General features: G+C 45.0%; 2 protein-coding genes across 3 annotated transcripts in view; one reads left to right on the top strand and one right to left on the bottom strand.

The window, feature by feature from the left end:
* zswim7 (zinc finger, SWIM-type containing 7) overlaps window positions 1-13,346 on the top strand; it is a 26,081-nt gene extending 12,735 nt beyond the window's left edge. The window contains exons 4-7 of one of the 2 annotated variants that reach the window (XR_014598468.1): window positions 2,481-2,585; window positions 3,848-3,965; window positions 11,371-11,512; window positions 12,229-13,346. Coding sequence is in view for 1 of the 2 variants with exons in the window: in XM_084029822.1 (XP_083885948.1) it covers window positions 2,481-2,585; window positions 3,848-3,958 (216 nt within the window). In the remaining variant the exon portion in view is untranslated. Of the gene's footprint in view, window positions 1-2,480; window positions 2,586-3,847; window positions 4,183-11,370; window positions 11,513-12,228 lie in introns of those variants that run through there. The other variant, XM_084029822.1, reaches the window with a different exon arrangement.
* On the bottom strand, window positions 4,318-16,301 carry adora2b (adenosine A2b receptor). The gene is made up of 2 exons (XM_084029817.1): window positions 15,561-16,301; window positions 4,318-7,261 (listed from the first exon to the last, which is right to left on the bottom strand). Exons 1-2 carry the CDS (start codon window positions 15,914-15,916, stop codon window positions 6,559-6,561), a joined length of 1,059 nt encoding a protein of 352 aa, XP_083885943.1. The 5' UTR covers window positions 15,917-16,301; the 3' UTR covers window positions 4,318-6,558.

The raw sequence follows: 16,301 nt of genomic DNA, 5'->3' as shown, positions 1-16,301 counted from the left end.
TGCTGTCCTCCATGTTTGTTTTGGCTCCCGCCCGCTTTTCAATCAACTTTATTTGTCATTCATTTACAAAACAGTGCAGTGCGGGTCAGAATGACGTCAAAGTCGCATTAAATGCGACCTGGCTGTTCAGACTGCGGTCGCATTCAAAAAAATCTGATACGTATCCGATTCAGTACCACATTTAAATGTGGCCTGAATCTGATTAGAAAAAATGTCAGATTCAATACGACTTGTGCTGTTCACATTGTCAAAAGCAAATCAGATATGGGTCACATATGAGCGAAAAAATCAGATTCAGGTCACTTGTAACTGCGGTGTGAACGTAGCCTAAGATACTATTATTCAGCCATACTCCATGCTGTTTGTGCAACGACTTCCCAGAGATTTGAATTTCCCTGAAGCCTTGTTTGTGGTGTGGAACCAGAGGGCCGTCCAATGTCCTGGCCCTCTGGCTCACGGAGGCTTCCCGAGAAGGATTCCCGTGAGAGCCAGCATTTCAGTGGAAGACGGAGCCAGAGCTTTGCTGAGGCTTTAACTCTCACTGTTCCTCCTGCAGCGACTGAATGGCAGGTCTTGATCTATAGTGTCGTTTTGAGGAAACCTGGATTTCTGCCAGGCAGTGGAAGTCTACAGTTTGATGTGTGTGATGAGTTTAGCTGCCAACTTTGCAGTGTGAGCTGCTCCAGAGCCAATAATCAATGATGACAGCATGCAACAAAAAGGTCCCAAGTGTGAGGTGGTTTTCAACAAACTTGGTTCTTTAGAAACTGTTGAGGTCCTTGGCTTGGTCTGTACTGTTCCTGTCCAGATCCTACAGTGTGTGGTGCTTTATTCATCTCTGCTGAGGTGCTTTAAGTCCATGTAATTGTCTCTTTTGCACCTTTTTTTATATATATATATATATAATGAAGTGTCACGTTGAAGAAATGGGAGGTTTTTGCTTTTGTAGGTCACAGGGAAATGTAATTTATCGAAGAGAATAATGGAGCCTCCTCTGCCGTGTTGGCAGGCATTAGTTATTGTGAAGTGTCAAGCTAATCCACAGACCTAATGTCCTCGTATGTCATGTGCATGAGGACGCGACTTAAATCACTGTCTATAGCTGGGAGTGAGCACCGGCACCGTGGAGATTCTGTCAGCTGAAGCCATTAGACAACACATGCAGGTGTTTTAAAAATGCAACGTTTCTATCCCGTCTGCTCCAAATAACTGTCAGATGATGATGATGGTGGTGGTGGTGGTGGTGGTGGTGGAAGCAACCTCACCTTCAACCCAACCACCGTTCTTTCACTTCTGTCTAACATGCAAAAGCAGCGTCCACCCAAAAACCGAATTAAATTAGAGATATTCCAGTCATTTTTGCATTGTAAACTCAGTTTCTTCTGCATGCTGGAAATCACGGCATGAAGACTTTAAATTGTGATGTCATCAGGTGACATCAGCTGGTGTAGTGACACGGAAACAGTGACCGAGTCTGTTGAGCTTGAATTAGAAGCAATGCCTGTATCCCAGTGAAATAATGTGACTGCTGTCATGATGTGTTAAGAGTTTGATTTCACACGTGCTGAGCTGCAGGGTTTTTCTCGAGATGGCATCATGACTAGTCTAGTCACAGTCTCTCTGCTGTGTAACTTAAAGTTGAGCTGAAATATAATAATATATTTTATCTCATCCCCTGGTATATTGTCCACCCATTTAAAAATATATGCCCAAAAAATAGAAACATAATTAGATTTAGATAGTTCTTCATCCTGGAAAACAAGATGTGACGCATGCTAAGCTAGTATCAACCAATTTCAACTGATAATATCAAGACATTTATCAATCAATCTTCAACGGCTCAGCACAGAGCTGGAGAAGATTGTGTGCTAATCTTTAAATGATGAAAGATTCCTCCCAACATCATGTCCTGCCTGTCTATCATGTTTCACTTAGAGATACGTCGCCATACAGAAGCTAGATACTCTTGAAATGCCATTTCAACTTGACTTTAAGGACAAAAACGTAGAAAAGAATCACAAGTATAGAATTAGAGAGATAACATTTCAAAAAAGAAACCTTGAAAAAGAGATTTGTTTTCATTTCGACATTGAAGAGTTTTTTTTTTTTTTTTAACTGTTGGATGTTTTGATATTCTGGAAAAAAAAACATGAAAAAAATCCTACATGGTACATTTCATTTAGTCCATGTGAAAATAATTTTCGGTTGTGGAGAGAGTTGGAGTAAATAACAGATGTTCATGTTTTCAAACAGCCTTGTCTGCACTAGTGGAGGACATTTGGGATCCAGGAAAGAGCTTGTTTTCCTTCATGCCTTTACTGTCTCCGCTGCAGCCAATACAAACAGCATTTTAATCGCACTTGATCGGTGGATATCCTCCCCCATAAACAACTCACACTTGTCTCTGTGTATGCACTTTCAAATGAGGGGAACACTCTCAAGCCACATATGTAAATGTACTTTGCATGAATGTGTTGCAGGTGGTGGGAGGCTCAGGGCGTTTGTACACTTGCTTTGTGTCCTGTCACTACTGCCCGTGTCCGGCCTTCGCCTACACCGTGCTCCGCAGAAACGAGGGCCCGCTGGTGAGTCTCCCACAGCCTGTTACACACGGGTCGGCCCGCATAACAAACCTCAATATGTACGAGTGAAAACTGTCACTCAACCCTTCTTATTTTTCTTAACATGCTTCGGTCAGTTTCTGAATTAAATCACGTTGCTACTCTTTCTGTTGTTAAGTGAAAAGAAGACTTTTGTAGAACTTAAAATGAGCTCTGTCCTTTACTGACACATCTAATATTTAATATTCATGTTTTAAGAAGAATATTGGCTGTGAAAAATGGATTACATCCCACTAAATGTACCCATTAAAAAAAAAAAAAAAAACCCTGACGTCACGTTGAAGAAAAAACACATGTACATAAGCACATATATGTGGTACACACAGCATATTTACACATAACATGGAAGCCATTGTGTCTTGCCAGTCAGCCGGGGATGCTGGAGGAAACCGTCGCCCCGTCAAAAGTGAGACAAAGCACACGTTGAAATGTGCGTAACAGATGTACTGTGGTCGGGTCACGTTCTTGTCTGGTCACTGATGGGTGTCTCCACTCCGACTGGCTGTAGCTCTAAATATCTGTAAGCGCACGGCCTCTGCTCCTGCTCGAGTCCCTGGAGGATGCTGCTAAAATCAGTGTGAGAAACCAAAAGCTGTAACGGACCATGGAGACTCCCCATGAGAGTGCGTCACCCTGACCAGAATCTCAGAGGACAGACATGTCAAGATGGGGTCGACAGGAGAAGCTAGACGACACAATTCTGTACCCTTTGGCTCGTTGTTTATGTGGAACACTAATCCACTGGCAGGTTAATGCCGAGGAAATCTCATTTGTGATGCTGGAATAGGCTGAGGGCAAAAACAAGTCAATGATTAACACGTTAATGTTGCTTGTGATGAGAGGAACTTGTGAATGTGTTCACAGCTGCATGGCTTTCATTGAGCACACATAGTTCTCTTATTCATCACAAACACGCCATTGGGAAAATAATGCAGCGTCATAACTCTCTGAATTTCTGTGCTTTTCATTTATAGAACTGTTTATACTTTGATATAAACATTAGAAACGGCTCTGGCGTTTGCTTTGTGACTATTATTCTTGGATTGAAGTTTACTCAATGGAAATTTTCCAGCGGGCCGGAGCACAGCGGCTCCTCTCCAGTCCGGTGTTTACACGAGATCTTTGAATTTAAATCATCGAAGCGCAATTTGGGCGTCATATCCGTGTCATTAATCACATTGGTGTTCATGTAATGTGAGTAAGTGTCTGCGCTCTCTACTCCACAGTGCAAACACATCCTGGCCGTCTACCTGTGTCAGGCCATGGGGGTGACTCAGCAGGAGAGTGTGTCTGATCAGCAGATGTCCATGCTGCTCTGTGGGACTGCAGCCCCGTGACCATCAGGTACGTTCAGGGCTGCAGGTGGACCGGCACCTGGACCTGGTGGAGGAGAGACACAGACACTCTGGGTCACTGCAGAGAGGATGGGAGCACGGGAACTGCAGAAATCTGCTCTTGAATTCGTCTCTCTGAAAGACACCAGATGTTCCTTTAAATATATTTTTTCCTTTGGAAGAGTTCTTAATCGGTTTCCAGGCGATCTGTTCATTGAGCATGCGCAGCTTTATTTTTAGGGTCTTTTTATCTGAAGCTGCATGAAGTACGGAAGTAGTGGACGTCTGCATCCTGAAGTGACTTCGGAAACATTTTTAAACAATGTGTTCAACGAGATTGACTTTAAGGAATACAGACTGACCTGTAACAATATAAACATTGCCTTTATTAACAAAATAATTCACCGTACATACAGATTGTTTCATGTTAAATAGCGGTATCAGTTTGCAGTTGTAGTTCTGTAGAAGGAAAGAAAGAATGGCCTCTGGAAAGGTGGAACATCAGCTTGACCACAGTGGATGTTTCTCCTGATTAGTACAACAACACTATAGCATGCTGACCCACAGATAGGTACTTCGGAATGAAAGGCAGGAATGTTGAACCAGATCAACTCGTTATTGTCCGTCTTACCATTAGAATCGCAGAAGAAGGCAACAGTTTGACATCAATCAATAGCTTGTAGAAAGACACCTACAGTACTTATTTTTACACATCAGTCAACAAAGACAGTAATACAACGTTACAGTGCATTTACAGTATAGGTGTCTCCGTTGGAATGTACTAAACCTTTGGCACACTCCCGTATTTAGCCCTTGAAGTTAGACAGAGGTGGTACACTGGACACGACGGCACATGGGGGGGGGGGGGGACACTTGTTAAACACCAACACGACATGGTTCAACAACACTAATAAAGCACACCAAACAGGAAATAATTGAAAATGTCAGTGCAATGTGTGTAGTGATGGCTCTCAAATTGACCCTCGTTTTTTTTCACACAAGGTACAGTACTCCAAACAAACTCGACTTTGCTCTGAATTCTTCTTTTGTGTGTGTGATGCATCGCCCCACACACATTTTTGCAGTTTTACAAGCTCAACAGGAACATGTACGGCCATGCGAACCCCTACGAAGCATCAGCTGCTGTAAGCTTTGACTACTGCAACACCGGGGAGTGCAAAGACGTAAGAATGTCCTCAGAGAACATTTTATTAGTGTAACCTGCTTCAAAGTGATATTATTTCTGAGGATTTATCTGCTAATACAGAAGAGAAAAGAGTGTTGGCTCATTAGGAGTTTGATTAAATTGAGTCCTCAGTGCAACATATTTTAAAGATTTCACCCTTTCAACCGTATTGTTTTCTCAAATGAAACGGCACATTTCAGTTCAGTTCGTGACTTCAGCAGCGTGTTGGAGGATGACTCTACACTCACAAGGCAGCCTCGGGATCCCAGCTGAGACTGTATGAGGGGAGGGGGGGTGTCAGCTGGACTCAGAAGGCAAGTGGCATTTATAAACACCCAACTGAATCAAATCAGTTCTTTATGTGATGCAAGCCACTGAATACATATGTACCAGAAGCCCGGATTATGAGGAATAATGTAAATCGCTGATTTGAAATATTAAATTCAACCGTGGCTTGTCTTACGGCATGTCGGCACATGGCTCAAAGCTAAATGCTCTGTGCTGATGCCATATTCCTACAAATGTTTCCCCACTTCCTGAGCTTTTGTCTGAAGAAATGTTGACATGCAAATCCCATGGGGCACCGCGGGGGGTTTTACTAAACTACTTATGGCGAGGTCTGCGTGACTGAATCAGGTCACGTTCTTAGACTAGTAGCCACAATGCCTCTCGCTCTCTGGTTCTTAGCCACGGGGTCACAAGATCATTATGGGATGTGGGATGATTCATGGATAGGCTTTTTTTTTACATTTGCATTTTCTCCCCGTCTTCTAATTCCGTCGTTGGCGTTTTCCAATATGTATGAGAGTCCCTGTCGCGTCTGATCCCTCTGTGGACTACCGGGTCCCCCCTCTGTACACTCACCGTTTCACTAGGATTCACTAGTGCAGCAACAGGACAACACTGGCACTTAGTTGAAGCAGGAGCGTGTGATGGTCATGAGTATGGATTCATTTAATAATGTAGACTACTACCGCTGTGTCTCTCTAGGTCTGCAAGCACAGTTTTAGCCACACAAAGTTTTTTTGATCTTTACATTCTCAATAAAAAGGTCTTGTAATAAATAAATTAATAAACACTGTTGAAAATATAAAATAGCAGGGCGAAAGGAGTGTTTGGAGTTGAAACGGAGTGGATTCAGGATGATACACAGCAACATAGAATGTAGTTTGGATCCTGTTCATGGCCCCACAAATCCAGTTAGCTTCAACAGGCTTTTTTAAAATCAGGAATCCTTCACAATACAAAGACTCACCATTCAACATTTCACTGCCTGACCCCTGATTCATAAATAAATGTCCACATTCAAGGCGCGTTTGACATCGGTTCATCTTCACATATCATACCCTTGTTCTGTAAACATTAGAAACCTCAGTGAAAACTGACACAGATAATACTCCCCCCCTCAGTTCTGACTCTACAGCAGGGGGTCGATGGTCATGTGGATCTGGTCTCTGTTGTGTCTGCTGCCGTTGGAGCTGAGGTACAGCTCCTCCTTGCGGCACAGGAAATGTTGGGTCAGGATCTTGCGGAAGGTGTTCCTGAAGTCCTGGATGCGGTAAGCGTAGATGATGGGGTTGACCGCGGAGTTGGCGTGAGACAGAATGATGCCTACATACATGACGATCTCGGACTTCTGGAGCTCACGGTAAAACAGCGTGAGGCAGTTGAGGATGTGGACAGGAAGCCAGCAGATGGCGAACAGTCCCACGATGATGGAGAGGGATTTGGCGGCTCGGATCTCCTTCTGCAGCAGTCCGTGGTGATGGCTCTCCCCGTTGCCGACGCACTTGAGCTCGATCTGTCTCAGCTGCTTCCTGGCCACAGTGAAGATCTTCAGGTAGATGCCCAGCATGATGAGCAGCGGCGGCAGCACGCACACAAAGAAATTAAAGTAGACCATGTATTTCATGTCCACCACACTCTCAAAGAAGCAGAGATTGCACTCCGACTTCTTCCCCAGGCTGGCGTTTGTCGCGTTGTTCGTCCCAGAGGTGCCGTTGCAGGCCTGGTACTCCAAGTGCCAGCCAAAGAAGGGGATGAGGCCGATGACGAAGGAGAGGATCCATAAAATAGCGATGATCTCTCTGGCGGTCTTCCCCGTCATCAACTCCCTGTATCTGGAGAATACACAGCAGAGGTTACCGTCTTAATCATGGTACCAATGTGGAAATGTATCGATATAAAACTCTGGAGATCAAGTTCAGCCCAGATACAACATAGCAAACATGAATCAAACTGCAGTATCTGAGTGAAACAAAAATAACTACTGCCAATATTTACCCATGTATCTCAGGATTCTTACATCTTTCATCACTTGCAAAATTATTTAATTTTCCTGAACTATCAGAAACGCAACAAACTTTTAGTACTTTCTGATGATAAGAAGGCTAACATGTCGTCTGACGGTCCTGGAAAGAGTTTGAGCCAAAATTCACACCACATATTCTTATTTTAAAAAGTACTGCATCGGAGAAACGCCTACAGAGTATTATTTTATTAAGATTTGTTTTGCTTGTAGAAAGTCGGCAGTGGCCTGTTCAAGAAAGCAATGTGCAAACTCAGTTACGCGCCTGCCGACTCTACAAAGCATCATCAATGGAGCTCCGATACTACGATTCACCATGGCAACCAGGAGAGCGTTATTAGATATTACTGAGTGTTTAGAAAACGAGCTCATCCTTAGAAAGCAGAGCAACGTAACTGCATTAAAGTAGAGATAGTTGGCGTGGCAGACATTTACGGTCCGATTTAATGCGTATAACTGAATGAAACAGTCGATTGGTCTAAAAGGTAATAGGTCTTTATTTTGGGCCTTGCAGAGCAACGCTGTGGTGTAACGGTTAGCAACGCTGCCTACGGTTCAGGCGACGGGTTCGACTCCTGTAAATCACAAAGTAGTGCAATGAACAAATAATCATTTTCATTGGGTGTAATCCCCCCAGGCACAAAAAGAAAGTGACTTCAGCTGAAAATTAAGCATAAGAATATTGCACAAATATGTAGACTAAGGCATATGATTTTAATCATATTTCACATATTAAACAGTAAATATAAGCGGCTGGCCCTGCGATAGACTGGCGTCCTGTCCAGGGTGTACCCTGCCTTCGCCCAATGACAGCTGGGATCGGCTCCAGCCCCCCTGCGACCCTGAATACTGGATAAGCGGTAGAAAATGGATGGATGGATGGATATAAGCGGCTATTTCAACAAAGAAATGTCCTTAAACATGTCAGAAAACTGTTTGCAAAACATCTAAAGAGCTCTGCAAAGAATCTGGATTATGTCCGTGATATGAAACGTTGAAAATGTCAGAGAATATTGTTTAGATATGTGATCGGTAGGAAAGGTAATCAAAATCCTCTCCCGACGTAAAACTGCTAGAATTACTTTTATTTCCATGTCGATTACATTTACATTTAGGTAATTTAGCAGATGCTTTTGTCCAAAGCGACTTACAATAAGTACATTTGCCAAAAGAAGGAAACAAGGAAACCACAACGTATCATTGCTGATAAAGTAAGAGCTAAAAATAGAACAAGTGTTAGGTCCTCATCTGAGTAAACTAGTACTTCAAGAGCAACAGTGCTACGATCAGAGTGCTGTAGGTAAGGGTTTTTTGGGGGGGGGGGGTTAGTGGGTCATGCTAGTCGAGGTGAAGTCTGAACAGGTGAGTCTTGAGCCTTTTTCGGAAAATGGCAAATGACTCAGCTGTCCTGACATTAGTCGGGAGTTCGATTAGTGTGACGAGGAAACGACAGCAATTTTTTCAAAGTTGGTTCAGATTCCGGGAGAAACTCAGGGTTTGTTGAAGCAAACCTGCAAGCGAGCAGGTTAGGTTCACAGAGTCAGTTACCATGGTAACTGACCTAAAGGTTGAGAGTACCGCTCTTCTCAGGGTTAACAAACTCAGAGCTTCAGGAAAACCTGCTTTCTGGAAGGGGCCCCTGGTGTTGGCTTTTGTTGGTGCAGTTTGTTTGTGTGGCCTGACTGACGCGACATATTATTCTAATGCAGCTCCTTCTAGTCACCAGGATGCACATCGGCTTAATAACGGCTAAGAATCAGGCAGACGATACGAATGATCAAACGTGATGTTGAACTGCTGTGACTTGGTGCATTCAAGTGTTTTAGGAAATACCATCCTCAGTCTTTTTCCTTCTTTTTCAAACCAAACAACAGAAGACGACAACACAAACGCAGCAGCGAACACAAGCATCCAATGACCACCCACGGCCACATCAACATGTCCGACTTTAGCCCTGCATGAAACAATGCCGTCTTCTCATTCATTTGAATGGAGCCGGTTCGGGGGCGCAGAGTGCCAACGCAGCCACGACAAACACACACAAGGCGTGAGTCTACAGCCGACTCGCAGCAGTGAGACTGGAGCAGCAACACAGAGCGCTAAGCTTAACGTCAGCATGTTGCTTAGCAGCTATAACGTCTTGTTCCAGTGTCTTGCAAGACTAGAATTTGCTAATTAGTACTAAAGATGGGATCGCCTAATTTTTACAGGAATGGTTGACGGTATAATACGCAGGAATTTCCTTTTATCATCCTATACACAAAAATAATCCCTCCTATTCATCACGTTTGACCCATATCAGAGAACTATCTACCTGTATGTTCTCTGTCACATTAGCAAAGAGCCTTTAGGCCCCATGTGGCGGTATAAACCCCGGGCTATTAGATACCTCCGCTTTGTTATAAGTCCCACTTAAGCTACGTCGGATACAAATACACAACATACACATATTTGTTAAATGAGAACGGGTTGATACATCTGTGTCTGTTTCCAGCTGATGTGTGCTGCTGTGGTGACTGTTTGACCGAGGCTCAGAGCGTAGAGGGCAGGACGAGGGCAGGACGAGGGCAGGACGGGGGCAGGGCGAGGGCAGGACGAGGGCAGGACGGGGGCAGGACGGGGCAGGACGAGGGCAGGACGGGGGCGTTGAGCCGTGAGGAGGAGCCACGTTTGAATGCTGTGTGTTTACAAACACCAACCTGGAGAACCAATGTTATTGCCAGTCATCCTTTGGGCAACATGAATGTGTGTAACACATTTCATGGCAATCGCTCCAATAATATTTGAGACATTTAAGGGCCTGTCTACACGAAAACGTTTTCAGTGCGTAAACGCAGAAGTCTTGTGCGTTTCGCCCGGCCGTCCATACGGATCCGGCGTTTTCGCGGCGTGAAAACACTTTTTTGAAACCAGCTCTCAGGGTGGAAAAGAAAAAAACGGCATGCCTCCGTTTCGTGTTCGTTTTCGTGTGGACGGCGAAAACGAAAACGCTGACGTCATCGGCCCGCTCCTCGACCCTCGAGCCTGACTTCTTCCCCCGCGACGTCTCGTAACAACAACAACAACGGCGGCCTCCGTGCTCGTAGCAGATATTCTGCTCGTCTGTACGACGGCGTATCAGGGCCGCTGTATGAAAAAAAAAACCGGAGCCGAGAGAGGGGGGCGATATTCCGGGGAAAAAGCTACTTTATTACGATGCTAACAAACAACCGCTAGCTAACTTCCCATGAATGTAGGCATTTATTTGTCTAATTAATCCATCCCTGGAATATGTACTACAGCGCGCTGAATCGTTTTCAGTGGATTCGTCTGGACGCGGATTTTCTTGAAACGACGCCGAGGCAAAACGGAGAAAAAAAGTTTGTTTCGCTTCGTCTGGACGGCCCCTAAGTGTGACAGACGCACTAATATGTCTGGAAACAGTAAATCTTCACAGTCTACAAGCTACCAAATTCATGGCGTTGATTTCCTGACAAGCAGCAACACTGAACATCCTAATGATGGAGCTGACACCCTGATTGTGGGAGCGTCACAATTAAAAGAGTAGTCGGACAAAATAGATAAAGGAAGGTGCATCACATATTCCTTCACTTCATTTAAATGCTCTATGGAGGTCTAACTGCAACACGAACAGACAAGCAGGTTTATTGTGAGTGAAAGCTTGAAGTCTGTTGACACTACTCACACCCTGCCTCGCTCATATTCATACCACCGCTACAATTATGCACATGTGAAACAGCACTCAAAACCTATTTTAGTCTTCACTCTTTTTATGTCTATTTGTTGTGGTGTGCTGACTAAACTGGTAATCTACTTTACTACTTCCTACCACTGTTGGTTTCCCCCCGTTGATAAAGAGGTGAAAGTTGAGTGTTAGAATGATCCGTCGCCTCACTGGAATGTGATGTGTATGAACTGCAGGTGCACAGAGGCTGCGTATGGAGACGCAGGGCTGACTCACGGCAGCGTCGTCCTGACTGTCCATACATATGACCATCAAACCAACATCGCTCGAGGCAAAATGAGCCGTTTCCTCAAAGTGATTCAGGCGAGCGGCCGCGTGGTAATGACTCACACACACACACACACACACACACACACACACACACACACACACACACACACACACACACACACACACACACACACACAAAAGGCATTCTGAGCCCAAGGTGCCACAAATAATCTGATCCCTATAGCTGCACATTACATGAGCCAATTGATGTAATGTTTCAGAAACACTTTTAATATATATATGGCCATGAGGGTACTGTAGTGAGACATGCTCGACATAAGTGAACCTATCTGCGTTTATTAATAATAATAATAATCATCGTGAACTAACATAGCTGAAGCATGAAGGTTTTTCAAAGGCTTAGACTATTTACCACAACACAAAACTCCCAGCGACCTCGTCAGTCTGTCTGGAGCTTCACGTCGCTGCACTTACATATTATTAGCATCTCAGCCTCTCACATCCTTAACAGAAGGTTTCAGACAAAAGTCCCCAATCCTTTCCTGTCTGCCTCTTAACCATCAACAGTCTTCTACAAATAAAACTGAAAGCAGGACTCTGCAGACAATAACATGGACTATCCATGAGTTATAATAAGTAGCCAGTATGTTAGAGAATTTGAGGATTTCCAGGAGAAACAGTCGACCCATTTTGCATTAAGACAGCATTGTTTGAATACACTCTTTTTATAAAGCAAACAAATGTTAATCTTTAGTAATACATGTATACATGCTGATGAATGTAACGGTGTATGTGTGTTCTAGATATCGTCACCACCACCACCACCACCACCGGCCCCGTCCTGCAGGTGCAGATGGTGCTGTGTTGAGTTAGGACAGAAGAAAACCGCATCATCATCCAAGTGCAACGGTGTCGGCCTTTTCACAGTTTTTGGACAAGTAGTTCTGTTGCAAGGAGGTATGATCTAGTTCAACATTTCATCGTTGAGTTCTTTGTGCCTTTGAAGTCGGGCTATGAGGAAGTGAGTTCAACGTGCAGCAATCCCCCGCCGACTTTGATATCGCAAGCAGGAAGTGACTACTGGTATGCGGGCTTCAACGTCGGGTTTCTGATTTGCTAGTAAAATGAAAGTCATGTTACTTCAAGGACTCTTTCAATCATTAGCCCAGTCTAGCTCTGAGTGGGTGTTTAGAGCAAACACAGCCCACTGTTAGAATAACTATAATATTCCCAACAGTTAATTATTCATCAGTGGTGTGCAGGCACCGCCTCTGTCCATCGAACCCTGCAGGGAGGCGGGTGGGTTGCCCCAAGGGTCATGAATATTACAGCACTCTGCCCACTGAGGGAGGAGAGGAGGCTTCACCCCGTCTCCACCTTCTACGCCTCTATCCTTCACTCACAAGTACAGCAGGCAGCACGGGGCCCATTTCCCAGAGGTCCATCTCCGGCACCCACCCTCTCGCTCTCTGTTTGGTGGCAGGGAACGGGGCGAGCGGCTGAATGGATTAGTTCTGGCATGACGACAGCATGCTGGCATCCATCGTTGTTTTGCTTTCTTCCTCTGCTCTATTCTCCATACATCCCCTTCTCCTCTCTCTGTGGCTGGGCTTCCGCCTGGGGCCACAGGCCTCTGCCAACCCCCCCCCCCCCCCCCCCACTAAACACACACACACACACACACACACACACACACAGACTGACGGAGCTGCTGTACAACATTTGCATTATGATTTGTGTTTGAGCATCCGTCATCTGCACGTTAATAAAGCCATGAAAACACATATCTGAGTTTGTAAAGCTTTCACAGGGCGATGAAGATGCATCTGTGCTGTTTGGACAGAAGAGGGAAAGAGGGAAAGGTAAATGTAGATTTAATCTCTCGGTACATTTTTCTGGGAAAGATCAACTTGCCTTCAAAGAAGCAACTGATTCTCAATAAGTTCATACAGCGTTTCCAGCCGACAGCTGTCTGACCTCGCGTAACCCTTTCCGATAAAACTCTGTTAGCTCTATCAACATGTTTGCCGTCACAATGGTAACAGCCGTTGAGAGTTGATCGAAATGATGTGTCACAATCCGGTATCATGCTCCTTTAAGTTCCACCACTTTAATCAGTTATTGGTGAAGCTGGGTTAGCTGGTTCCCGTATTTGTGCTAAGACACGTTAAGAGCGCCTGTAACTTTATATTTAGAGAGTCGTATCAATATTCTCATCTAACGTAGTTGATGGAGTTGAGATAAATGTCTGTGGAAATCTTGATCTTGTGTTTTCTAGACAAGCTGCAAAATACCCACCCATCATAAATCCCAGAGCGCTGACGTCCACTCCTGAACCTTAGATCCAAACCTTGCACTTCATTGTCCTCTGGTCTTCACAGCTGATCCCAGGTCATTTCAGGACTCTTGTTGTGTAATGTGTGCTTTACCAAGAATGTGAGGATGAAGCATCTCTGCTTCCAGCCATCATCAGAGCCTTGTCCTTCAATCCTTTCTTAACTTTTCAACACTTGACATTATTTGTGAGACACGATTGAGTGTGTGCTTCAAGGACGACACAGTCCCTCGGCCACTATAGTCCTATACATGAAACAAAGACAGGAAGACTCTTAAACCGTCACTCAGATGACGATGCCCACCATTCCTGACGGATGGGTCCTGGTGTGGGCGATCTTTTGAGGTCTCTGATGTGCTAAAAGGTCATTTTTAAAGCCTCAAAAGGACGGAGGGACAAAATAGCGTGAGGGTCTTTTTCTGAGAACAGCAAACAGAAGGCGGGAGCTTGAAGAGAGCGTTGAGTGGGTGTGTGGCTCTGTCATCTCATGGGGTTTAAAACATCTGGCTTTGGCCTTTCACTTCCACTAAAACCATCTGTGAAAACACTTTCATCTTAAAGCTGACACACACACACATACACACACATACACGTATCATTGTGGACATGTCATTTGAGCTGAGAATACACACTGGTCTTATTCAAATGTTGTGAGGTTGGACTTCCAGAGGAAACTATAAAACTCCCTGGTGGTGAAACCTTCCTCCAGACAATGTTGTGAGCGCGTCACTGGCCGTTTAAGTCGTGTTTTCTGTGTGAGGAGGTAGAATATGAGGGTAAGTTTCCATCCGCGGGTCAAAAATAGAAGCACAAACAGGGATTTTACAAGCGGGGGACAACTTCTATCCCAGACTAGTGTCAAACTGCCCTTTCTTGCCAGCGTTTGAGCCTAATGGAAATGACAGCACACAGCGCAGAGAGCCCCCAAACCAGATCCAGGGCCCACAACAATCACTGCAGCCGGTTTTGCCTCTCAGAATTACACAACTGACAAATATCCGATAAGACAAAAACAACAACACCTAGAGAACGACAGTTTCCATCTGAAGCGTGTGTTCTCCAGTTCATGGAAATATCAAGCGACACCGTGCTGCCCGTCTCTGGCCCCTCAGGGGGACTGTGGCCCGGCTCCGAGGCTGCACAGAGGAGCTCGGTGGCCTTTGCAATCACGATCAATGGAAGTGGCCCAGTGTGGGCAGGCATCGATCCGGCGGCTTCTCCCGGTGTGTGGCAGCAGCAGCAGGACAGATCATCAGATGCATCTTTTTACGAGCTGCAGGAGGCGTCAGATGGACAGAAGGTCTCTGGGGTTTCCAGCGCTGAAAGTCACCACCAGCCTACTGTATGCAGATCTGGCTTTATCTAAAGCCTTCAGATTATTCAATCGCAGGTATAAAACAGTCACTTCTAGGTGTTTGCTAAGTCCGTCTCTCTCACACCAGAAACGCTGGGAGCTTTTATCTGATTATCATTCCAACTTTAGGTATTAAAGTCACACGATTTAAGCATTAAGCTCCACAGGAAACTGATTCCTCCACATCTGAATTCAAATATATTCCATAAGCAGGCCACATCAATATTTAGGGCTCTTTTATGAACACATGATGGAAGGAACTCAATGTTTTTCTGCATATTTAATCACGTTTTAATAGGCAGTTTGTTAAACAGCTTTCATCTACAGACCCGAATAAACTGCGACTCATTAGAAGAAAGCAAACTAAGTGACTAATGTTCACCGTTATTTTATTAAATATGAAACACATCTAGTTAATTACAGTTCATTTAAAAACTAATACTCACCTCAGAGGGATTTTGACGGCCAGATATCTATCGATTGCGATAGCGAGGAGGCTGAAGATGGAGCTTTGTGTCAGCACCAAGACAAAACAGGCCAGGAACAGGCACCCGTAGAAGTCCAGGTGTATGCCGATGCTGATGGTTATGGCGAAGGGGATGGCGAGGCAACCCACCAGAATATCAGCCACAGCCAGAGACACCAGAAAGTAGTTGGTGGCGTTCTTCAGAGTGGTGTTGATTGCGACAGCCCAGCAAACCAACACGTTGCCGGATATAGAGAGGACAGCAATCACTACTTCAATCATGATGTACACCGTTTTCATCTCGGGAAAGTGTGTTAAAGGACCCGACACCTGCATGCTGAACAGAAGAGGAGACGGCTTCTAGTCCCGGGGGAGTAACGGAGTCTCTGTGCGGTAATCCAGGAGTATTCCACAAGTGTGAGCTGCAGAACCAGCCATCTGTTGCAGGGAAAGGTATTCACTCGGAAGCAGCAGTTTGCGGTTCTTGCAATCACAAAGTTGCCAAAAGCTGCAGGAGCAACATAGTAGTGCGTTAATCCTCCGCGCCGCGGCTGCAGAAAGTCAGAGCACGTTGTTTTCGCTCACCTTTAATGAACCTGTAACGTTACATCGTCTCTCTGGATGTTTTCACATCAACAGCGCGATCCGCGGAGAGCTGAGGCGGCATCTGCGGCTCCGTAGCGCAGCCGGAGTGTCACACAACTTCCCCGGACAGCGGTTT

Source organism: Eutrigla gurnardus (assembly GCF_963514095.1).
Source record: "Eutrigla gurnardus genome assembly, chromosome: 15".
Classification (NCBI taxonomy): Eukaryota; Metazoa; Chordata; class Actinopteri; order Perciformes; family Triglidae; genus Eutrigla; species Eutrigla gurnardus.
Note: the sequence above shows the minus strand (reverse complement) of the source record. Positions and strands in the feature narration are given on the sequence as shown.

Coding starts and splice junctions, on each gene's coding strand:
- adora2b (XM_084029817.1), bottom strand. CDS start 15,916: ATGCAGGTGTCGGGTCCTTTAACACACTTTCCCGAGATGAAAACGGTG. Junction 7,262..15,560: donor GCCGTCAAAATCCCTCTGAG/GTGAGTATTAGT, acceptor TGTATTCTCCAG/ATACAGGGAGTTGATGACGG.